General features: G+C 44.7%; 1 protein-coding gene across 1 annotated transcript in view; it reads right to left on the bottom strand.

Annotated features, from left to right (window-relative positions):
* DNAH14 (dynein axonemal heavy chain 14) overlaps positions 1 to 25,960 on the bottom strand; it is a 295,079-nt gene that overhangs the window by 57,902 nt on the left and 211,217 nt on the right. The window contains exons 58-65 of the mRNA XM_063441946.1: positions 24,862 to 25,059; positions 24,176 to 24,337; positions 23,424 to 23,615; positions 7,937 to 8,118; positions 5,268 to 5,376; positions 3,415 to 3,540; positions 2,803 to 2,897; positions 2,123 to 2,282 (exon numbers count right to left, since the gene is read on the bottom strand). Coding sequence (XP_063298016.1) covers positions 2,123 to 2,282; positions 2,803 to 2,897; positions 3,415 to 3,540; positions 5,268 to 5,376; positions 7,937 to 8,118; positions 23,424 to 23,615; positions 24,176 to 24,337; positions 24,862 to 25,059 — 1,224 coding nt within the window. The remainder of the gene's footprint in view (positions 1 to 2,122; positions 2,283 to 2,802; positions 2,898 to 3,414; positions 3,541 to 5,267; positions 5,377 to 7,936; positions 8,119 to 23,423; positions 23,616 to 24,175; positions 24,338 to 24,861; positions 25,060 to 25,960) is intronic.

Below are 25,960 nucleotides of genomic sequence, written 5' to 3'. Positions count from 1 at the left end.
TCAAACTGTTATAATACCCCAAATGGAAGCATAGGCTCATTAAATCCGTCTCTCAAAATTCTACTGTGAATACTGAAAAGGACAGGTCTCCTGTATGGCACTGTAGCTTCACGAAATAGTGCCATAGACATACAATGGGGGTGTCCTTTTACTCAGAAGACTTAGCTGAGCATAATTTGGGGGGTTTGAACTTAGTGGCACATATGAAATATACAAAATGCCCAGCAAAAATGCAATCCGTATGTAAAAAATGCACAAAATTATTTTTTACCACATACTTTGGCATGTAATGGTAAAAAAATGGGGGCATGTTAAGGCACAATATGCACCTTATGAGATACCCTGGAGTGTCTACTTTTACAAATGGTAGGCCTTTGTGGGGGTTTTTGAACAGTCAAACTGTTATAATACCCCAAATGGAAGCATAGGCTCATTAAATCCGTCTCTCAAAATTCTACTGTGAATACTGAAAAGGACAGGTCTCCTGTATGGCACTGTAGCTTCACGAAATAGTGCCATAGACATACAATGGGGGTGTCCTTTTACTCAGAAGACTTAGCTGAGCATAATTTGGGGGGTTTGAACTTAGTGGCACATATGAAATATACAAAATGCCCAGCAAAAATGCAATCCGTATGTAAAAAATGCACACAATTATTTTTTACCACATACTTTGGCATGTAATGGTAAAAAAATGGGGGCATGTTAAGGCACAATATGCACCTTATGAGATACCCTGGAGTGTCTACTTTTACAAATGGTAGGCCTTTGTGGGGGTTTTTGAACAGTCAAACTGTTATAATACCCCAAATGGAAGCATAGGCTCATTATATCCGTCTCTCAAAATTCTACTGTGAATACTGAAAAGGACAGGTCTCCTATATGGCACTGTAGCTTCACAAAATAGTGCCAAAGACATACAATGGGGGTACCGTTGTACTCAGCAGAAGTAACTGAACACATAATAAAATATTTTTCATTTTTTTTGCATTTTTCTGTATTTTTTTTATAATAAGTAAGCATTTATATATTTATATGTTATATCAAATTAAAGCCCTTTCTGTCCTTTAAAAAACAGTATATAATATGTGTCGGTGCAATAAATGAGAGAGATGCAAATTGCAGTTGAACGCAAACAGCAAGAAAATGCAAAAATTGCTTGTGTCATTAAGCGTAAGTCAAGCTTCTGAAGCTCTGTCCTTAAGGGGTTAAAGGGGCACTCCAGGCTCCCACACACGTTAGATGCACTATGTAGGTTAGGTTACAGTTAGTTATACTGGGTGGGTTTATATTATTAAAGGGACACTCCAGGTTCCCACACACATTAGATGCACTATGTAGGTTAGGTTACAGTTAGTTATACTGGGTGGGTTTATATTATTAAAGGGACACTCCAGGCTCCCACACACGTTCGGTGCACTGTGTAGGTTAGGTTACAGTTAGTTATACTGGGTGAGTTTATATTATTAAAGGGACACTCCAGGCTCCCACACACATTAGGTGCACTGTGTAGGTCAGGTTACAGTTAGATATACTGAGTGTGTTTATATTATTAAAGGGACACTCCAGGCTCCCACACACGTTAGATGCACTGTGTAGGTTAGGTTACAGTTAGTTATACTGGGTGTGTTTATATTATTAAAGGGACACTCCAGGCTCCCACACACATTAGGTGCACTGTGTAGGTTAGGTTACAGTTAGTTATACTGGGTGGGTTTATATTATTAAAGGGACACTCCAGGCTCCCACACACGTTCGGTGCACTGTGTAGGTTAGGTTACAGTTAGTTATACTGGGTGAGTTTATATTATTAAAGGGACACTCCAGGCTCCCACACACATTAGGTGCACTGTGTAGGTCAGGTTACAGTTAGATATACTGAGTGTGTTTATATTATTAAAGGGACACTCCAGGCTCCCACACACGTTAGATGCACTGTGTAGGTTAGGTTACAGTTAGTTATACTGGGTGTGTTTATATTATTAAAGGGACACTCCAGGCTCCCACACACATTAGGTGCACTGTGTAGGTTAGGTTACAGTTAGTTATACTGGGTGGGTTTATATTATTAAATGTGAATGTATGTATTTTATATGAAAGTAAAGCTACACAGCAAGGTTACCTTATCCGGAATACTGTCTTTATCAAGAGTGACCAGTCTTTTTAAGAATCCTGGATCTCCAAGTAGTAGTTTAGCTGTAGGCCAGTCTGGCTTCTTCTGTAGCAGGACACAAACTGCATTCATGACCGTTAGTACCAAAAAGGGGGGATGTGTATATACTCTGGGGAAAATAGAATAGATTTAAAGCTATAAACTGTGAACCTCGCATCGGACACCCAAATACAATGTCTACAATACATCATATGGAACTTAAAGAGGCACCATCATGTTTCTGTATTAGATGTTTGCCAGTGTAATAATCCTAGTTAAATAAATCATTTCTCCTTGCTCACGCAATTTCTGTCATTGGGTCATTCTCAGTAAAATTCAGTAAAATGATGACACCAAAACTCTCCAAACACGATAAGCCCATTCACTGTAACACTCCAAACTGATTCTGTGCTTAGCATCGAACTGTTGGGACTTTGGTAATAACTGCATGTTTAGCTCGATGTATCCCCCACGTGTCTCAGCCGATAACAGCCGTTACTACACTCACTATAGGCACAGCACTTCTGAGAGTGGCGTATAGCTACTGATTAATTCAATGACTGACAAAAACAAACATGTAGCACTTTAGCGACATCTCTGCAAATTACAGATCACATCTATAGTTAATTAAGCCAAATCATCTCACTTACCGGACTTCTGAAATGTCGGATTTGTCCAAGGAATCGAGTGCACTCACTGCCTGCTGCAAGGCTGGTAGGACATCACTGAGCTCCTGGAATGCATTCTGCAAAGGAATTCGTGCAATCATTAGAATTCACTGTCGATAAAAAGCCAACATACATTCATAGAAATGTACAATAATAGATGACGTTTACAGGGAATCATTCCGTTACTGTGTATTACAGAAAGGCTGGTAGTGATCATTAACTAAATCATGAGCTGTTGGTGCTTTGACAAATACGTTTAACCCCTTAAGGACCAAACTTCTGGAATAAAAGGGAATCATGACGTGTCACACACGTCATGTGTCCTTAAGGGGTTAAATAAAAATCCAACTTGGCTATTTTGGTCTCAATTTTTCAATTTCACAGTCACGTCATCACAACTTACTGTTTAGTGAATAAGCCCCCTTGGTCAGCTTGGATTATTGGTTTTATAGTTTGGATTATTAAAATATAAAGCAAACCCATCAAATTTACCAATATTGGTTCTCCTTTTAAGTACATTCTGAAGGACGGCAGAAATGAATCTCCAATTATGAAACATTCCATTTTGAAAAAACTGATTTAGGCCGTGCTTACCTCTGCATACTTTTCAACGATATTTGTTTCCTCCGCCATAACTTCTTCCTCCTGTTTAACAATCGTTCTGACCTGTTCCACCACTACAGAATCTTTCTGGAGCTTCACCATCAAGACTTCTATCTCCTACACAAAGCACGCAAACACAATAAAAAGGAAATATGGCATTGCATAATTCAGATCAGACTAGAAGATGCTAATCCAAAAGCAGTGGAAGGCCACAGCTGTTACGCTACTAATCGGCCGATAAAGCGATGGGGTACGCAGGTGGGCCTGTATCACTATGCCATCCAATTGTGAGTTTTTCTGTCTTTCAGTTTGTATCTGTGTGTGTTTGGCATTGTGTATCAGAGAGTGTGTGCATTTGGTAGTGTGTGTCTGGCAGTAGTGTGTCAGAGTGTACATGCATTTGGTAATGTGTGGGTGGCAGTGTGTCAGAGTGTGTGTATGTCTGGAACTGTTTATGTGTGAGAGTGTGCATGTGTTTGGTTGTGTGTGTTTCTGGCAGTGTGTGTCAGAGAGTGTATGCATTTGGTAGTGTGTGTCTGGCAGTGGTGTGTCAGAGTGTACATGCATTTGGTAATGTGTGGGTGGCAGTGTGTGTGTGTGTCAGAGATTGTGTGCATTTGTTAGTGTGTTTCTGTCTGTAGTGTGTCAGAGTGTACATGCATTTGGTAATGTGTGGGTGGCAGTGTGTGTGTGTCAGAGAGCGTGTGCATTTGGTAGTGTGTGTTTGGCAGTGTGTGTCAGAGAGCGTGTGCATTTGGTAGTGTGTGTCTGGCAGTGTGTGTCAAAGTGTGTGTATGTCTGGAACTGTTTATGTGGGAGAGTGTGCATGTGTTTGGTTGTGTGTGTTTCTGGCAGTGTGTGTCAGAGAGTGTATGCATTTGGTAGTGTGTGTCTGGCTGTGTGTGTCAGAGAGTGTGTGCATTTAGTAGTGTGTGTCTGGCAGTAGTGTGCGTGTGTCTGTCACTGTCTACCAGACAGCCACTAGACGCAGGGGTAGGCAACCGTAGGCACTCCAGATGTTTTGGACTACATTTCCTTTGATGCTTTGTCGGCATTATGGCTGTAAAAGCATTATGAGAGATGTAGTCCAAAACATTTGGAGTGCTGAAGGTTGCCTACCCATGCACTAGATGGACTTTCTGGTGCTTAGATGACTTTTGGTTGCTTAAATGAAGCTGGACATCTTCACGCTAGGCATGAGGACATCCAGCATCACCGGAATCCACATAGGAAAGCATTGATTAATTCTTGCGTATGGGGAAATCCTAATGTGAGCTCGGGTGGAGCCTGACCCTGATTCAGGTAAGTGACTGAAGGGGTTTTTACCCCTTCAGTGCTGCTGGAGGGGGCACAAGGGAGGGGGGCACTGCATGGCTTTGTTTTCCTGGCACTATAGAATCCCTTTACTGCATATCTGTGTGTGTCTCTCAGTCCGAGTGTGTCTGTCTGTTCATCTAAAACTTTGCGTCTGTGTGTGCCTGGCAGTGAGTATCTTTGTATGTGTGTGAGGTAACGTGTATCTGTGTGTGTTTGTGAGTAAGTGTCTGAGAATGTGTGTTGAGAGGGGCCTGGCCGGTCAATCTTGAGTTGCGTTCCTTGACTTTTGATGCCAGCTCTGGTAGTGTTATTTCAGAATGTAATGACGTGGGGTACAGAGTCTGCATATTCTGAGAACACACCACGTTATCATTGCTGTATGCTTGGTGCATGACCTGTATTTAGCGACATGCCAAGCATTTCAGACACAGGCCAGGACCATGAAGTTAAAAACGTGATCTGTGAATCCTACAATGTCATAGGCTGCCCGCCTACCAATAATTCCCGGTCTTGGTTTCACACTGTACCTTTGATTTTTTCTCTATCTGCGGTCCCAGGACTACTAGCTCTTGCTGCATAATTTCAACAGATGATGCAGCTTCCAAAAGCTTAGACAAACCAGTGAAAAAACGATTCCTGAGGACAGAGAAAAAGTCACAGTGTGAGCAAATATCCAGGTCTTGGATTCAGTATATCTCAGTGTGAAATGCTTGTCTGCACCACTTGTTAAGAACCATGAAATGACTGCTGGCTACATGCAATGGGAGTTAAAGTTCAACAAGAGATTGAGATTTTGCGGTTTGTGTTTTGGCTGCTTTGAACTATACTGAATGATACACCAGCGTGATAATTCGCAGTGTTTTATGGAAATAAATAAATCAATGTAACTTGATACGATAATTTCACTTACGGTCAGGTTGTTTGATTTGTGAACCTTAGGGAAATAGACCAGAGTTATAAAGGGTGAATTGTTAGGAATTCAAAGTGATTTTCAAATTTCAATCAATAAAAGCCAAAGTAGAAAAAAAAAATAAGCTGGTTTGGAGATTCTGTCTTAATTTATAAATATTTTAAACTAAACTTAACTTTGAATTCTCAACAATTCCCACTTAAGTTGTGGGGATATTTATGGGATAATAATAGTAAACAGTTGAGAATTGCCCACTATTTCAATTCTCAGATCCCAAAGATCGTTATTGTGTAAGTGAAATGTATTCCATATAAATAAAATTCCCAATTTGTTATAAAAATAGATACAATTTATTGTGACAAATTAAATAATAATAATATGTACCATGCGTGATAATAATCAATGAAAATTCAGTATAACATGAATATGCAATACAAATGGCAATACATTCCAATGGTTTAACACAGCTTAGAATCTACAACATTAGCTGTCAAGAAGATTTATGACGGTAGTTCACAGAAAGAAAGTGAAAGTTTCACACAGAGAAAGCTTCCAGCGAATAGCCATAAAATCTTTAGCTGACAGTTAGAATAACCCTTTCAATGCTGGCTAGACCTCCTAGGTAATTAAGATCTATTCTCATGTAATTTTAAATAAAATAACAATTAAACCAGTTCATTAGTCACTTCCTGGAACCATCCAATAAGAGTAATCTACCATGTTCTATAAGCAGAATCTTAACTTGCCTAAACAGATATTTTATCTTATTTTAGAGCAAATCAATACACCTAGATAAATATCACGATATGCTAACATGTGATATGTCACATTAAATACATAATTAATCTTTTCCCATCTGCAGATTGGGATGTCATAATTATATATTCTTTAGTAACTAAGATTTCTAAATACCGAAATCTAATCGTGATTTATCCAGTCATATATCATGCTATTAATTTTTTTTTTATTAAATTAGATTAATTAAATGAAACCAGTATATTTACCAGTTAAAGAGATGTTCTCAGGTAGCTAAGTGTCAAGGAATGTTTCTTTCTCGCCTACTTTGTCTTGCTTTGCATCCTTATGCCTACTTTTGCTTTCTCTGCATTCCTTTTGCTTTCTCTGCATACCTCTCTCTTCCCTTTGTCTTAACTTTTAAAGGAAAAATTCACTAGGTGATATACCAATAGAAACACTGGGGGTGTGGTTACCTTCCAGATAACAATTTAAGTATTTGGTCTGTAGAGGGCAGTCTCGTCCCACTAAACATACCTATCCAGGAAAGAGTTAACTTTTCCTGGTGGCTATTTTGACATCATTTACCTTATCTTTATAGTTGTCTATAATTTAAGTTTACTGTCAGATCAAAAAGTTTCTTTAAGTTTTGTCCAGACTATGTGCCTGGCAAATTCTGCTATAATTTCTAATATGACAGTTATAACTAAGTATGACCCCTAAACTTACAATGGGACGTCATACAATATCGAAAGTAAAATTTAATTATTTAATCTTCTCTGTCACAAATGTCTGGGTTTAGAATTAATTATATTCCATTAGCATTTAGCTAACAGTCTGTCCATCCCCCGTTCTCATTTCTTATCAGCAGGTTTGTATATACTAAGCATTCCTTTAGCTCTGGCAAAGTGGTTAGTTTTACAGAAAGGATAGAAATCTTGTGCCTTTTGTTAGCTTGAAAATAACAAAATGGAGTCTGGTCTGTTCAGATTGACTCTGACAATATACATTTTAATTTCTATCATAGCACAAAATGTCTGCCGATATAAATACCCTGACAAAGTGAATGATCCTGTAAGCAAGGCCTCTTAACAACGAAAAGCATTGTAATATTGTATTAGCTATCATTGAGTGTTCTGGGTGTGAAAGTGCTAAATGTTGATAAACATTTATTGGTTTCCATGGCGATTGCTTTTTATTTCGCAGAATAGCAAATGGTTTTGCTTTGGTAATACTCCCCAGTTTTTTTGGGGGGGGAACTAGTCATTTTAACATTACTTGAAAACAATAATAAAAAAACAATAATTCCCAATACTTTCCAGCAGGGTTTGCAAAATAAAATGTAACCTTTATGTAAATTCACATTAAAAGCCATACAGCACAATTGTCGTTCAATTAATTTTCATCCTAAATATACTTCAATACAAGCGTTTCCTATGTTCTACTCACTAAAATAAGACGCTGTTTCATGCAAATGAAAAATGATATTTATTGAACAATAAAAGTGTATTCAGTTTGGATTCCCACTAAGCCAAATGTAATCTTTCTTACCTGTCCATGGTAATAAGTTCTTTCCTCGTTTGAAAAATATGTGAAAAGGTGTCGATGAATCCAAGGTAATTTTGTGGTGTGATATAGTAATGCTGTCTAGTTTCTCCAAGAAATTGTGTGACTTTTCTAGACACGCTCTTGTGAATTTCAACACAGACTTTGGCAATATTATTTTGCAATTCCTGGAAAGCAGACCAATTAAAGGGACAGTTATATAAAAATCCCTTTAATAGATGAACATTACATTTAAAGCAGCGATGGTGATTAGATTTTTACACTGAACTTTTCAACATAACACTAACCTGTTCATAACTTTATGACGTATGCTAAGAGTTAGATAAACTGCATCAATGACATCATACCCTCCACTGTCAAAATGGACAACCAAACACTGCAACACCCCCTAGATGTAGCAAATGCCTTAAAGAATTATTTTGTTGGATGTGCTACCACCCTGGTTGCTAAGATAATGAATGATATGTGTTTTCCGACCACAAAAAAATCATGCCCTGCCGCAAACTTCAAAATCCTCATATAGAGAAATTTAATTTTAAACCTGTGCCTGTTAGTGTCGCTAACAAATATCTTAATAATTTAAAAATGAAAAACCAGTGTGGACCAGATCAAATCCCAGCAATGTTGCTGAAGCTCTCATCAATGAATCCTTGGTGTCAGGATACATACCCAAACTTTGGAAGACTGCAAAAGTAGTACCTATCCATAAAAGTGGTATCTATCGCCCGATATCATTGCTCCCTGTATTGTCAAAAATCTTGGAAAAATATGCAACTATGTGAATATTATCAACGATTAAATTATCTGACCCCTGATCAATCAGGCTTTTGTCCAAATCACTCAACTTCGACTGCCCTCTTAAACGTTTGCAATGACATCCAAATTGGCATGGAACAAGGAAACTTAACTGGAGCTAATTTCCTTGTTTGTCAAGGCCTTTGACACAGTAGACCAAGCATGTCAAACTCGCGGCCTGCGGGCTGCATGCGGCCCATAATGAATATTTTTGCAGCCCGCGAGTTTGCCATGCTTACTAAAGCAGATGCCTACTCTGCTAAAATTACCTGGGCGAAGAGGAAGCAGGACGCTGGCAGCAGCGAGGGAGCTCAGTCTTCCTGCTCCTCCCTGCTCCCTCGCGCGTGCCCTCTCTAGTGATGCCGAGTGCCGGAATATGACGTCATTCCGGCACCCTCCATCACTAAACTGCGTGCGCAACGGAGCAAGAAGACTGAGCTTCCGAGAGAAGATCAAGGAGAGGCTCCACACTAGCTCTCAAAAATAAAATGATGTGAGTGTGTGCAAGAATGTGCAAATGTGTGTGTGTGTCTGTCAGTGTGTGTTGGTCAGTGTTGCGAAGGCAGTGGCTGGACAGTGGAGGACCTGTAGGCACGCAACGCCACATCACATTCAAATGTGATGTGAACGTGCTCCACCTTAACAGGTTTTCAAGGAGTAGCTTGAGGATCTGTTTGGCACAGATGGCTGGACGGCAATGTGAGCGGAGTCTGCTTATTGGCTAATATTGTTTTTTGTATTTTTAAACAAGGGCTGCGGTTTAGTAGAGGGGGTGCTGGGATTTAGTATAGGGAGGGGGGACTGTGAATTAGTACAGAGGTGGGACTGGGGTTTAGTAGAGGGGGATGCAGTTTATTTATTTTTTATTCTGTAGTTTTCAAAACAAACCTACGTTTCTATGAAAATGTAAGGTTTTGTTTTTTTTGCGGGAAACATAAACTTAAACTTTGTTTATGTGGCCCGTGCTAGCCTTTGAGTTTGACATGCATGCAGTAGACCATGGCATTATTTTGCAAAAACTTAAAAACTCCGGCATTGGGGGGCGTGGTTTGCAGCCAGCCGAGCTGGACGTGTTCGGCTAGAGCTCCGCTGTAACCACGGTGCCAATCGCTTACATTTACACGGACAGACCAGAAAAAATATATATTCCGGTGGGGGAGCTAGGATGGACAAGAGGGCAGACCAAGAAGGTGACCGACTCGGCTACTACAGTGTCCGAGCTATTTGCGGCCTCTCGTGCTATGCGCCTGAGCTCACAAGATGGCGGCCGGGACGGCCAAGGAACGCCACGATCACCTTCGAGCCCGGGCGGTAACGCGGCAATGGGGGGAACAGAACCCGAGACCAGCCAAATACTTACTAAACTGGCTGAAGTGCGAACTTACCTGGCTGCCGAAATGGTCCGTAACACCGCCGAGGTCAAAGCTGAGATTCAGGCCTTGGGTGCTCGGACGACGACGCTGGAACACAGGATGGAATCCACTGTGATCGCCCACAATGAAGCAGCCGCTCAAATTAATAGCCTGAAAACTCAGCTTCATGCGGCTACGTCGGCGATTGAGGATTTAGGCAACAGGTCACGGCGTAATAATGTTTGCCTCCGCGGCCTACCTGAACGAGATGGGGAGGGCTCCCTCGCCGAGACTGTTTTGGCTATATTCCGCCCGCTTCTCCCTGATATACCGGACCAGCTATGGCATATCGAAAGGGCACACCGAGCTCTCTGGGCTAGGAGAGCCGATGACAGACGGCCTCGGGATGTGATTGTGAAATTTCTATCATTCCAAACTAAAGAGGCTGTAATGAGGTGTGGAAGGGGCCGCCCGATAACGCATAACGGGGTGGAAATAGCTTTATTTCAAGATCTTACCCCTACAACCCTGCAGCGTCGGCGGGAATGGCGCCCACTTACCGAAATATTGCAGAAACACTCCATTCGGTACGCCTGGGGCCATCCCTTCCGCCTATTGGCATTCAAAGACGGCCGCACTAAAGTCCTTGCTCCTGATGGCGACCTGACTGCCTTCCTAACAGGCTTGGGAATCGATGTTCCTCTTGGCTTTGCGGTTCCGGTGGCGGCGACGGAGGCCCTTGCACCTCTTCCACGCGACGGTCGAGTGAGGAGGTCGGCTTCATGGCGGCGGCGGGAATCCTACTGTATACGTCCCCGAGTGGTGAGCTGGTCCGGGAGGGTTCTTGCAGTTTGGGAGGGTGGTATTGGTCCCCCCCCCCTTTTTTATAATGTTTTAATATCCCCCTTTTTTTGGCCCTCCGGGGGGCCCCCACGGGACGACCATAGTCCCCTCTGCGGGTGGGTTCTTTTTCTGGGGTGGGCTAGGGCTGTAAGGCTTCCCATCATCTCCCCACCCCGCTAACTATATCGCTTTTACCCTGACCCTCTCGCATACTTGGCGTGCAGATATGGGCTGCTAACGATTGATCTTTCTGAAATCAAGCCGGCCCGTTTCCACTAACTGTTCCCTTTGTATAATTTTTCCCGGTACCTACATAATACATTATTCCAACCCGGGCGAGGGGGCAGCGGGCGGCGGGAGACGTACCCGGTAACTTGCTGGGGGCCCTTGATGCCCCCTACCCTGTATTAAATTGTGACTATTCCCCGTTACGGGTAATGCTATTGGGGATGCTAGCTTTCAGGATGGGGGATGTGCTGTAACGGTCCACTTATTGTCTAGGCTGCGTCTATGCTCAACGGAACTCATGGGATGCAATTTATGTGTTTCACTGATTTTATGCTATGTGTTGCCTTATTTTTGTTTCTCTCCATCCTCCCCCCCCCCCCTTAACTGGGTGGATAGGGTGGGTAAAACATTTATTACACGCCCTCTTAAACCGGTCCACTGACTGTACGCTGGGGGTCACTAATGGGAAATACTGTCACTGGGCCTGGAGTTTTCTCCCGGGCCTGGACCGCTTGAATGTATCTATATCCCATATGTTTTATGAATCTCGGTTATTTTAATTACACCTGAGCGTCTCCATTCCCCTGTCTGTTTAAAGGGGATTATGTTCCGATGTTTAATATTCGCCCCGCGGGGCGCCCCCAGCTGGGACCTCCGATTACTAACTGGGGGAGGGGTCAGTTCAGCGGAGATATGCTCATTCCCCATCACTCTCTCTCTCCCTCCCCCCCCCCCCCGGGTGAAAACCTCTGATGTTGGGATGCGTTCTAGGGAGGGAGAGCTCCGCTCCCCCCGGATTGTTTGAAAAAAGTGTTTGTCCACAATATGTTAAACTGGGCACCTTACGGTGCCTACTACAGTTGGTCTATGCTTGGGCTACTCTGGGGCATTTTTTGTGCTCTGGGGCCGCTTCAGTATATACCCCATGTTGTCCTGGCTATGGGTAAGCCCAGGCAAAAGTTCTCTCAACTGTTCTTCTTTCTTCTACCTTCTCTTTTCTCTGCTCCTACGCTTTCTTACCTCTCCCCCCCCTCCTCCCCTCTCGTCCTCCCGTATGTCCTCAAGGGGGACGCAGGTACCCGTAGATGCTACATAACACGCAGACATAGTGGGCGAGGCCCGGACTACCAATCTATATTTTTGATAATTTCATCGCAATATACGCAAGGACCCCTGGGGGGCCCGGTATGTAGAATATGCGTGACCCTTTACCCATCACGATGCCATTGAAGTTAATATCTTTGAATGTCAAGGGCCTTAACGCTCCGAACAAACGTCGCCTTATGTTCAGAGATCTTAAACGGTTAAACCCGGACATTGCATTCCTGCAGGAGACACATATTCCAGCGTCAGCGAAATTCGCTCTAAAAGACCATGTGTTCAGAACAGTACACGAGGCCAGGGCTTTGAACAAACGGAATGGTGTTGCGGTACTTGTACACCACAGATGCCCTTTTAAAGTTGGGAAAGTAGTGGCGGACCCAACAGGCCGCTTTGTACTGGTGTCAGGAACTTTATACTCCCATGCGACTCACTTTCTGAATATCTACGCCCCTAATGACCCCTCTGCTGAATTCTGGGATGCTATGGCCCAGATGGTGCAGGATCTACTGCACGGAATGGTGATTGTGGGAGGCGACCTTAACGCCGCCCCGTGCCCGGCCGCAGACCGGAGCCGAGGCTGCGGCCTCCCGCGGTCACATGGGAGAGGGAGACAAGATAAAATTCTCCATTCCTTTATCCTCCGAACGGGCCTCTTGGACATCTGGAGGGCACATCATCCTGCAGACCGCGATTACACTTTCTATTCAGCACCCCACGACACCTATTCTAGGATCGATATGTTTTTAGTGAACTCTCACTCGGCATCAAAGGTTACGGGCGCTACTATCGGCTCTATCACCTGGTCCGACCACGCTGAGGTCACGCTGACCTTAGACAACTTATGCGTAGCGTCCCCATGGTCCTGGAAGTTAAATACTTCTTTGCTACAAGATCTGACGGTGGTGGACGTAGTTCGGAAGGAACTGTCGGAATATTTTGCTAGGGAAACGGAGTCGGGCCTCCGCCCGGCCACGGTGTGGGCCGCCCACAAGGCGGTTATCCGCGGTATTTTGATTCGCGAAGCCACACTGAAGAAAAAACGCAACTAATTTCATCTCTCCTAGAAGCCTTGGGAAAGGCCGAGGAAAAACACAAAGCTACTACACTAGCGGGCGTACAGGACCTGCGGGCATCGGTCCGCGAGGCACTCCTGGACGACACGGCTAGAGCTCTAATATGGTCCAAGAGGACCTATTATGAAAAATCTAACAAGATGGACACATTGCTAGCCAGAACTCTTCGCCCAAGACAAGGCCACTCACATATAACAAGTATTAAAAACAGTTCGGGTGGGAACTGTACAGATCCCACCGACATAGCTCAGGTTTTTACAAATTACTTTTCCAACCTCTACAACCATTCGAACGGCGACGAGGCGACGCGTCAACGCGAAACCGAGGAAACTAAGCATTTCTTGTCTCAACTGACTCTTCCACGATTGGGAAGGGAAGAATCCGCTATCCTTGGCTCACGGATCACGGCCGAAGAAATTGACGCGGCAATAACCGCTCTGAAAGGTAACAAAGCTCCGGGCCCGGATGGCTTTGAAGGTAGCTACTATAAAATCTTTTGCGCCGAAATCACACCCCACTTAGAAACCTTATTTAATGACTTTATGGAGGGTGGCACTCCGGACAGGGATATGTCTCTAGCCGATATGGTATTACTACCCAAGCCTGGCAAGGATGACTCGGTTCCGGAAAACTTTCGCCCGATCTCATTAATCAATCACGACTCAAAAATCCTGGCCAAGATCCTGGCTACCCGACTGAACCCTTTCCTCACGAATCTAATCCATCCAGACCAGGTGGGATTTATTCCTAGTAGGCAATTATTCGAAAATACTAGACGTAACATAGACCTCATTTGGAGTCAGGTAGATAAAGGGATCCCGACGCTGCTCTTGTCGCTAGACGCGGAGAAGGCCTTTGACAGAGTCAAATGGCCTTACTCATTTGAGGTCCTTCAGCACTTTGGCCTTCCGGCCACCTACCTGACTGCAATTAGGGCAATGTATACCGACGTGCAGGCACGGGTCCGGATAGCGGGATCAAAAATTATACCATTTAGTTTAAGCAACGGAACGAGGCAGGGCTGCCCGTTATCCCCTTTACTGTTTGCTCTGTCGCTGGAACCCCTATTGCAAACAATACGTGACACTCAGGAAATTCGAGGAATTCAGATCGGAGGCAGCGATACGTGGTCTCCGGCTTTGCTGACGACGTCTTGCTGACCTTGACTGAACAAGGGGCCTCGATGGCAGCTTTGATGGCAGTGTTGGATTCCTATAGCAGGCTAGCCGGCTATAAGGTGAACCTCACCAAATCAAGCGCTCTCCCGATCCGTATGCGCGACACTGACATAGCTCACATAAGGGAGACATATAAAATTCCTATAGCCAGAGACAATATCAAATACCTAGGGGTTCGGCTGACAGCGGACCCGACCCACCTACACCAACAGAATTATACACCCTTAATCCGCACCTTAATAGCGGATATGGACAGGTGGCAGGAAAAAACGATCTCTTGGATAGGTAGAATCCACACGGTGAAGATGAACGTGCTCCCTCGGATCCTCTTCCTATTTCAGGCTCTGCCGCTCAAACTGACTAAGTCCGACCTGGGTACGCTCCAGCAAGCCATAGGGAAGTTTATTTGGCAAAACAAGAAACACAGAATATCTCGAAATATTCTGTACAGGGCAAAATCTAGAGGCGGACTAGGCTTACCGAACCCGTACTATTATTACTTGGCAGCCCAACTTACGCAAATAGCGTTATGGCACTCTCCTCCGAACGAAAGGAGGTGGGTGGATCTGGAATCCTCCCTCATGGGACCTGACATCCCCCAATTCTTTATGTGGGTTCCCACGGCCAACAGGCCAATTTCACGCATCAACTGCCCGGCTATTGCGAACTCTATGAAACTCTGGGATGCTACATCGCTTAAATACGGGTTCTCCACGCAGTCCGCTCCATTAACTCCTTACCTACGGAATACAGCCTTCAGCCCGGGGCTAACAGCTAGGGATTTTAGGGGCATAGAGAGCACGGGAATCCAACGTCTATGTCAACTATACGAAGGAGGCTCGATAATTCAGTTTGAGGAACTAAAGACTAGGGCGACTTTGCGCCCCTCTGACTTCTTCCGGTATCTACAACTTAGGGACTTCGCTCAAACACCGGCGGTCCGGGCTATAGCATTAACACCGCCTACGTTCTTCGAGAACATGTGCCTTAAGGAGCAATTCCCGAAAGGCCTTATCACTGCCCTATACGCTCACTTAAGTACCTCCACTTCGGAATGGGGAGCACTCACCTATATAGCACAGTGGGAGGCCGATCTGGGCGAAGAGCTTGAGGGGGTGGACTGGCAGGATATCTGGGAGGCCGCTGCGACTTCATCGGTATGTGTCTCCATGCAGGAACAAGCTTACAAAACTATGTTTAGGTGGTACACCACTCCGGTTAAACTTTATAGGATGCATAAAACACCCACAGACTTATGCTGGAAAGGTTGTGGCAATAAGGGAACATACATGCATATGTGGTGGGAATGCCCGATGATTCAGCAATTCTGGAAACAGATAGCAGAGTTACTGAAGAGAGATCACTCTGGACCCTTGGGTCTTCCTTCTGGCCAGGCCTATGGAAGGCTGGTCCAGAACGGAACAGATACTAATACACAAAGTAAATTTGGCCGCTAGACGGGCCCTAGCACAAATGTGGCTACAAAATACTACTCCCCCACTAAATATTGTCCTACACAAGATTAAAGATACACTCAGGGGTCAAGTCCTGGGGAATAAAGTGTGGGAACTCACTCGAGTTCCACCCCCACCCCACCACCAAAAAAACCCAAAAAACTTGTATGCATATATAAACACGTACACACACACTCAGGTGCACACATACACTTACAGACACACACGTACACTCACAGACACACACACACACAAATTCACAGATAGACACCCATACTCTCCCAGACACACACACTCCCAGACACACACACTCCCAGACACACACACACACACTCACAGACACCAACACACACATACACTCACAGACACACAAATACACATACATACACTCACACACATACAGACACACACACACACACACATACACTCACAGACACACACACACTTCAGTAAATAACCCGGTAAGCAGAGCTCAAAATGTCCTCTCTTTCACTAGCAACTCTGGAGTGAAAGTTCACCCTAGGCAAGCAGAAACCTCCAGACTTGCCTTTCAGATCTGTCTAGTATGAAATGTTGACTCCTGCTGTAAATGTACATATATATATATATATATATATATATACACACACAAGAAATAAAAAAATTTAATTTGTATCATTGCGATACATTTAGTCAATTTCTGAGTTACAAAAAAAAATACAATATTCTCCAGTAATAACGGTTATACATTTTACTTGATATATTTATATATATTTTTTATATATTTTTTTATATTTATATTTATTTATATTTATATTTAACGCTTAAATGCTGCATTTTGTTTCTTTAAAATGATTGACCTGATTAGAGATTCACATCACATTTTACAGCACAACACAGCTGCTATGGTGATTTTAGCACTTAGCAGACTATTCAACATTATTAAATAGACTTTCCAATAATTAGTCAGTGATACAAAATTAATAAGCAAGTAAATCCATCAACAACCCCCACACACTCCCAGACACATACACACACACTCCCAGACACATACACACACACACACATACATACACTCACAGACACATACACTCCCAGACACACACATATACACAAGAATTATTGCATATTTTTTTAAACTTAAAAATGTCCACCCAGCCTCCCTACCTGGAGAGCTGGCGTGGACCTGTCCCTGGGGTCCAGTGGGGCTTCAGTGCGGCCGGCTCTTGTCTCTCTCTGTCAGACGCGGCGAGGGAGCTGTGTTCTCTCTGCTCCCTCTCGCCGCGCGGGCTGTCTGCTGATGCCGGGAGCCGGAAATGACGTCATATTCCGGCTCCCAGCATCAGCAAACGGCGCGGCGAGAGGGAGCAGAGAGAACACAGCTCCCTCGCCGCGTCTGACAGCAAGACAAGAGCCGGCCGGGGGAGTCCTTCAGGTGGCCATTAGGCCACCTCTTGGGCCCCCCATGACAGGGGGAACACAGGGGCATTTGGGGGCGGCATTTTTTGCCGCCCCCTGAGTGCCTGCAGGACCACAAACGGGAACGGCGTTCCTGCTCTAAAAAAAGTGCAGGAACGCCGTTCCCACGCGTTCCTGCAGGACTCGAGCCCTGGATACACTCCTAATGGACAAACTGACGGCCAAGGTCAGAGGCACGCAAGCGAAGTTTGAGAGGGTTTGGGCTCCATGGATAGATAGCGGGGTGGGCGGTTGAGAGGGGGGGGGTGGGCTTGCCCCCCATCCACCCCACCCCTCTCGACATGTCTGCACCGGTTGATGCTCCCGAATTTTTTCTCCTGTACGGGACTATAGGGTCCCAACCGGGAAAATAGCAAGCTATACGATACCCCATCGATGTCACACACCTTTCAACCGTCAAAATATGGCTCACCCACTGCCCACGTGTACTGATACTTAACTGTTCAAAGGAGTTAACGGGTCCCGGCACCCCCCTTCCCCTCCCCCCCCCTCCCCTAAACCCTTTCCCGATCCCCCTTACCATCTCCCTCTCTCTCTTTCTTTGTTCCTATCGCTATTTTTTCACTATTGACTCCACATGGTCCCTATACCCCCTACTATCTGACGGCACAATCCTCACATTACCTCCACAGAGCTACTGGTGCCGGAAATTAATATGGTTAAACCGCACCCTTACTGAGGCTGCCTTCCACTTAAGGTGGGAGTGGGGAAGTATACTTAAATACCACAAGGCCCAACAGATGCCATCAACATGTCATCCTGGCTACATGGGCGTAGGAACCGGGGAGGATGGGGGGGACGCATCCCCCCCAGCAAATCATGCGGGGGGGACAGGTAATGGGGAAATCCCCCCCAGCTCCGCCGGCCCCCCTTTTGCTGCAGCCGCCCGAGCGCGCTGCAGAGAGCCTCAGGCGGCTGCAGCTCTGCCCGGGCCCAGCCAGAGGAGAGGGGCTGACAGGAGGGAAGCGCTCAGCGCTCCCTCCTGTCACTCCCTCAATGTAGCGTGGCCGAGCCCTGCATAGTCCGCCGGTACAGGGAGCATCTGTCTCCTGTACCCGGCCGGACTAAAAGGAAGTGAACACTGAGTGTGCACTTCCTGTTAGTCCGCCGGATACAGGAAACAAAAGCTCCCTGTACCCGCGGACAGTACACAGCTCGGCCACGCTACAACACAGGTAGGGGAGGGGGGAAGAAAGAAACAGGGAGGGAGGGGGGAAGAAAGAAACAGGGAGGGAGGGGGGAAGAAAGAAACAGGGAGGGGGGGGGGAAGAAAGAAACAGGGAGGGAGGGGGGAAGAAAGAAACAGGGAGGGAGGGGGGATAAAGAAACAGGGAGGGGGGGATAAAGAAACAGGGAGGGAGGGGGGATAAAGAAACAGGGAGGGAGGGGGGATAAAGAAACAGGGATGGAGGGGGATAAAGAAACAGGGAGGGAGGGGGGGATAAAGAAACAGGGAGGGAGGGGGGGATAAAGAAACAGGGAGGGAGGGGGGATAAAGAAACAGGGAGGGGGGATAAAGAAACAGGGGGGGATAAAGAAACAGGGAGGGGGGATAAAGAAACAGGGGGGGGATAAAGAAACAGGGAGGGGGGATAAAGAAACAGGGAGGGAGTAGGGGGGAGAAAGAAACAGGGAGGGAGTAGGGGGAGAAAGAAACAGGGAGGGAGTAGGGGGGAGAAAGAAACAGGGAGGGAGGGGGGGAGAAAGAAACAGGGAGGGAGGGGGGGAGAAAGAAACAGGGAGGGGGGATAAAGAAACAGGGAGGGGGGATAAAGAAACAGGGAGGGAGGGGGGATAAAGAAACAGGGAGGGAGGGGGGGATAAAGAAACAGGGAGGGAGGGGGGATAAAGAAACAGGAAGGGAGGGGGGATAAAGAAACAGGGAGGGGGGATAAAGAAACGGGGGGGGATAAAGAAACAGGGAGGGGGGATAAAGAAACAGGGGGGATAAAGAAACAGGGAGGGGGATAAAGAAACAGGGAGGGGCGGAGAAAGAAACAGGGAGGGAGTAGGGGGGAGAAAGAAACAGGGAGGGAGTAGGGGGGAGAAAGAAACAGGGAGGGAGTAGGGGGGAGAAAGAAACAGGGGGGGAGACAGAAACAGGGAGGGGGGAGAAAGAAACAGGGAGGGGGAGAAAGAAACAGGGAGGGAGGGGGGAGAAAGAAACAGGGAGGGGGGGGGGAAAGAAACAGCGAGGGAGGGGGGAGAAAGAAACAGGGAGGGAGGGGGAGAGAAACAGGGAGGGGGGACAGGGAGGGAGGGGGGAGAAAGAAAGAAACGGGGGGGAGAAAGTGAGCGACAAGGGGGGGACAGAGGGAGAGAGGGGGAGAAAGAAACAGGGAGGGAGAGGGGGGAGAAAGAAACAGGGAGGGAGAGGAGGGAGAAAGAAACAGGGAGGGAGAGGGGGGAGAAAGAAACAGGGAGGGGGAGGGGGGAGAAAGAAACAGGGAGGGGGAGGGGGAGAAAGAAACGGAGGGGGGGGAGAAAGAAACGGAGGGAGGGGGGAAAGAAACAGGGAGGGAGGGGCGGAGAAAGAAACAGGGAGGGAGTAGGGGGGGGAGAAAGAAACAGGGAGGGAGTAGGGGGAGAAAGAAACAGGGAGGGAGTAGGGGGGAGAAAGAAACAGGGGGGAGACAGAAACAGGGAGGGGGGAGAAAGAAACAGGGAGGGGGAGAAAGAAACAGGGAGGGAGGGGGGAGACAGAAACAGGGAGGGGGAGAAAGAAACAGGGAGGGGGAGAAAGAAACAGGGAGGGGGGCAGAAAGAAACAGGGAGGGAGGGGGGGAGAAAGAAACAGGGAGGGAGGGGGAGAGAAACAGGGAGGGGGACAGGGAGGGAGGGGGGAGAAAGAAAGAAACGGGGGGGAGAAAGTGAGTGACAAGGGGGGGACGGAGGGAGAGAGGGGGAGAAAGAGTGACAAGGGAGGGGGAGAGAGAGTGACAAGGGAGGGGGAGAGAGAGTGACAAGGGAGGGGGAGAGAGAGTGACAAGGGAGGGGGAGAGAGAGTGACAAGGGGGGGAGAGAGAGTGACAAGGGAGGGGGAGAGAGTGACAAGGGAGGGGGAGAGAGAGTGACAAGGGAGGGGGAGAGAGTGACAAGGGAGGGGGGAGAGAGTGACAAGGGAGGGGGAGAGAGTGACAAGGGAGGGGGAGAGAGAGTGACAAGGGAGGGGGAGAGAGAGAGAGTGACAAGGGAGGGGGAGAAAGAGAGTGACGAGGGAGGGAGGGGAAGAAAGAGAGTGACGAGGGAGAGAGATTGACATCCATCACACACACACACAATCACACAATCATGCCACCCTTACACACACAGAAACACACAATTCATCCTTACACACACTCAATGCACCCCGTGCACACACACACAATCATGCAATCCTTACACACACAGAAACACACAATGCATTCCTTACACACACTCAATGCACCCCGTACACACACTCAATGCACCCCTTACAGACGCACACACTGCATCCCGTACATACACAGAATCACACCTTGCAGCCCTTACACATACAAACACAGATTCACACAATGCATTCCTTACACACATATCAGGACATCCCCTACACACTCCACCCCCTGTGAACAAACTCATTGGTGGAACGTGAAGGTGGACCCTGGGACCCAGACCTTGAGCTGTGTAAAGGGCCCCCAAAAAATGGAGCTGATTCCCGTTCTCACAGAACATTGATTTTTGGGACCACAGTTACAAACAGCCTCCAGAGAGCCTGTTCTACACCAGACCAGTGGAGCCAGACTGCAGCTAGAGCCCATCATCATCCTCATCTGGTTGTAAGTAGGAAATCTAGCATATTATTCGTGGCACTAATCTCTAATTTACCTCACATTAAAGAAACACTATAGTTCCCAGAAGCACTGCAGCTTAATGTAGTGGTTCTGGTGTCTATAGCCTGTCCCTGCAGACCTTTTAATGTAAACACGGCGGCACTCCAGCACTGGCGTTAGTTAACATGGCAGAAAAATAATTGGAAAGGGTTAGGGGGGCTACTAATAAGGATAGGGGGAGAGGGGTAGGTAGAAAAATAATTGGAAGGGTTTAGGGGGGCTACTAATATGGATGGGAGGAGGGGGGAGGTAGAAAAATTATTGGAAGGGGTTAGGGGAGTACTAATATGAATGGAAGAGGTAGGGTGGGTTATAATATGCATGGAAGGGGTTAGGGGGTACTAATATGCATGGAAGTGGTTAGGGGGGTACTAATATGTATGGAAGGGGTAGGTGGGGTTCTTTTGTGCATGGAAGGGGTAGGGGCGGTTCTAATATTCATGGGAAGGGTAGGGGTGGTTCTAATCAGGAGGATCCCGGCGCTGTATACGGGTAAGTAAAACCCCTTCCTTGTAGTGACCCTTTAATGTTATTATTTAATCATTTATATAGCGACTGCAAATTCCGTAGCGCTGTACAATGGGATAAACAACTCCTAGTTTACGAATAAGAATATACCCGGCGAGTAAAAATGCTATCCCCCCCAGATTTTTTTGGGTTCCTACGCCCATGCCTGGCTATCTCATATCAGGCGTTCGGACCAACTGAGTCTCTTTCTTTCCTCTTTTCTCGTTTTACACTTAATAAAAAATTAAGGTGGAGCACCCTGAACCTGGGTGGCACATTGGGGCGGTAGCACAATCTAGCACACCTAACGCAACAGGTTGTGTTCTGTTACTATTGTACTCATATGCAACCTATATGTTTTTATGCCTGCCTTGAAGTGCTCCTAATGGTTTATATTGAAAATGTTACTGATGCATGTTATATTGTAACCTTATAATAAATAAAGAATTAAAAAAAAAAAAAAAACTCAGGCATTGGTGATTGTCCACTAACTTGGTTTCGATCGTATGTTTCAGACCGATTGCAATATGTGGCCATTTCTGATAGCACCTCCCTCCCTCTTCCAGTCACGTGTGGTGTTCCCCAAGGCTCCATACTCGGCCCCCTGCTATTCAAATTATTTATAAATGATCTGACTAACGTCTGCAAATCCTCAACTGTACAAATGTATGGAGACGACACCGTAATCTACGCTAGTAAACCCAAGCTACCGCAGCTTGACGCTGTGCTCCAAAACCAATTCACAGAGGTAGAAAAGTGGATAACAAACTCTTGCTAAAAACAGACAAAACTGTTACAATGATCTTTGGAACTAAATTACAATTAAATTATCGAAAATCTTTTAAGAGATCTATGGCAATATACCTCAGCACAGAATGCACCTGTCATGGTTGGATATATGTATTACCTGTTATGTATTAAATTTATATATGTGTGCATGTATATATTTATAGTTTGTATATTGTATTTTTGTAATATTGTATCCTATTGTAAAAATGCAATGTTTTGTGGACCCAGGACATACTTGAAAATGAAAGAAATCTCAATGTATCCATCCTGGTAAAATATTTTATAATTAAATAAATACCAACATGATGTCATTATGATTAGATGTTGGAGAAAACATTGTAAGACATTTGTGTATTTGGGGTAACACTGTACAGTTCGATATATGATGTAACTTTTATTCTATGCATCATTTTTTTTAAATCCTATTTATTGATTTATTTATTTTTATCTATTATTGTTTTGAAAAAAACAATTAAATATTTTGAATTTGTTTTAAAGTTTATCTAAAAACATTCAATCATCTGAAAAGCTTATTCAAAAATGTTAAATGGAGACCTAAGTTGGGCATCAGCGTCTTGTTTAGAATTATGACCATATTTATAATTTGCCTTTTTTTTCTAAGTTAAAATATTGCATGCACTCTTCTCATCAAACTCAGCAGGATGAATTACGGAGCTGACTCTGCCAGTTGTTAAACCTCATCGTTAAGATTTGCACGGTTGAAGCAGACACCATTTGAGCTATGTCATCTTGATTATGTATGAAATATTTAACATTCTGAAACATTCCGGATTAGAGCCATAAGATAGAGCTAAACAGTGCAACAAGGATAAGAGAACTCACCGTGCGATCTTGAACCAGGTTGTGTTGCGTGATGTGGCCAATAGCTACATCCAGGAGAGCCTCCTCAGGCCACTCGTCATACCAGTCAATTGTGCAGCAATTAACTAGAGAGGGGTTTAACCGGCAACGTTCTCTGAAAGTCTGCCCAGCGGGGCTTAGTGCCAGGACAACATGGAGCTTGCAACGGACTCGCTACCATCACGGACAGAAAGAAGAAATACAGTATTGAAAGATGCTATTATTAATTATACTTCTTATAGCAGAAGAAGAAAATCAATATTTGTGGCCACCAATTTCTAATAATGATACAACTTTAATGGGAAATTAACAATTGAAATAATTCAATAATGAACATGTTACCAAACCCAAAAAGATGGCTATAGACGGGCAAACAATTTAAAATAAAATAAACAATGTAGGAAGATATTTTGTCTCCAAATTACAACAATGACATTTTAGAATACAAACTTGTCAAGTACTCAGAATCACTTTAGCTTTTTTTTTTTTGCCAGAAATGTTCCATAAAACTGCTACATTGTTAGATTGTAAGCACACATGCCAAGCTCTAATTAGTTCCTGTTATAACTTTCCCCAATCTTGCTTTGTACAATTCAGCCGTGGCGCTATATCATTTACTCATGGACAGCAACATTTCTTACCACGAACAGAAGTACCATTGTGTTAAATTAGAAGGTCACGTTATACTTTGTATAAGACTGACGTTGTGCTATATAAGTATGATCACCGAGTACCTGTAGGAAGAACGCGAGGAATGACTGAGGGTTATCTGCCACGTTGGTCTCCAATGCCGCCGCCTTAAGTTCCACAAATATTCCATCCAGCTCTTCCTTGTCAAACAGTTCTGGGACCTCCCCGGAGCTCAGGATGCAGTTTATATCCTCCAAAAATGAGTCCTAGAACAAAATCCAAAATATTTTTAGTATGTATTTGCAAGAGCAAAAGGAGAGTACGGTGAGTCACTCTCATTAGTGGCTTGTTATTTAATAGCAATAATAATAATAATAATAATATAATAATAATGAATTTAGCTGGAAGCAGGGCATTGGGGCTGTTACAGCTGGGAGTTATTCATTCAGTGAGTGCTGGGAGTGGGTTTATCAGGGCAGTAAGAGCTGGCAATTTATATGGATGGATGGATTAGACAAAGATAAATAGATAAGCAGACAGACAGATAACATGCAAGAATTATTGTATTTAAAGGGAAATGTCACTGTTACACATTCAGAAGGCTTATGTGTTTAATATATTGTTTCCTTTCCTGTAATGGCACTATTCGGTAAATGTTTGGGCTTATTTTGGTTTCATTAAATAATTACTTTCCAGAATACATTAGAAAAATATCAGTTTCTGGTTGTTACTTTGGCATTTCACTTGGTAATGAAATGGTAAATATACTAACCTGCTTCAATGTTCTCACCTTAACCAAGTCTGTGTCAGTAATAAGAAGTACAGTGTTCGTTCCCTGCAGCCCTGCCTGTTTGTACACTTTCTTCAATTCTTCGCGGAATTCTGCGTGGCTGTAATTCTGGGTTATAGACAACCGGAAGAGCTTACACTCTGATATGTAACATGCCATGGCTGCGTTGGTCACTTTTCCCATACCATCCAGCCCAATCTGTGAGTGTAAAGATTTGTTACAATATCAAACAATTTAAGATGTACATTTAATATGTCACCGGTTTCCAGCAGACATGTGCAAATGGCGATTCGTTTACGAATGAATTGATTCGTTACCATAGAAAGGCATTATTCGTTTCATTCAGAGACGCACTAGTTCCATTCTTAACTTAAAAAGAATGCGTTCCTATTTCAGAAGAATGGCTCTGCTCATGAACTAATCCCAATTCTAACTTCCAGACACATACTGCGATCTAGATTACCAACTTCAAACTACCTATGTTATTGGCCTTGGGAGACTGAAAAGCCGAGTTCACCTTGCTCAGGACCTGCCGCTCTGAGATACTGCGGCTGGAGAAATATCCACTGAGCTACCTCACCAGCATTAAGTATAAATGGGATAATTACTTCAAATGAACTTGGTGACCTCTAAAACCATCTGTGACAATGATAAAGCCATGTTTTATGATCATTCTCAAGTCACGCTAAATGATTCAGACAACAATATGCTGCTACAATCTGCCTGACACAATGTATCACAATCTATTCATTCCAGCTGCATAGGAAGACCAATTCATAAAAATAATGATGGTGATATTAGGAAAATATTACATGAAGAAGTTACAAAAAAACAGACAACTGAGACCAAAAATAGCTCAAATAAAAAAAAAAACCTCCCAGTCTTCAGAATTGTGGATTCTGTTTTCATTTTGTTTTTTTTCATTCATAAAGCTTATAATTCAGCCATTGTAATGGTAACGGGCATCAGATTTAGATCACACATGGAGTGTAGGAAATCCCGGCCTTTGCGGTCAGATCTTGTTGATAGAGGTTTGCAGATAAGCATGGATCCGTTCCCCTGGGTTACAGAGTCGCCAGTAGTGGAAATATCTGGGGTT

The sequence above is a fragment of the Pelobates fuscus genome, chromosome 2 (assembly GCF_036172605.1).
Source record: "Pelobates fuscus isolate aPelFus1 chromosome 2, aPelFus1.pri, whole genome shotgun sequence".
NCBI classification, from domain to species: domain Eukaryota; kingdom Metazoa; phylum Chordata; class Amphibia; order Anura; family Pelobatidae; genus Pelobates; species Pelobates fuscus.
This window is presented reverse-complemented; position numbering and strand designations above follow the sequence as displayed.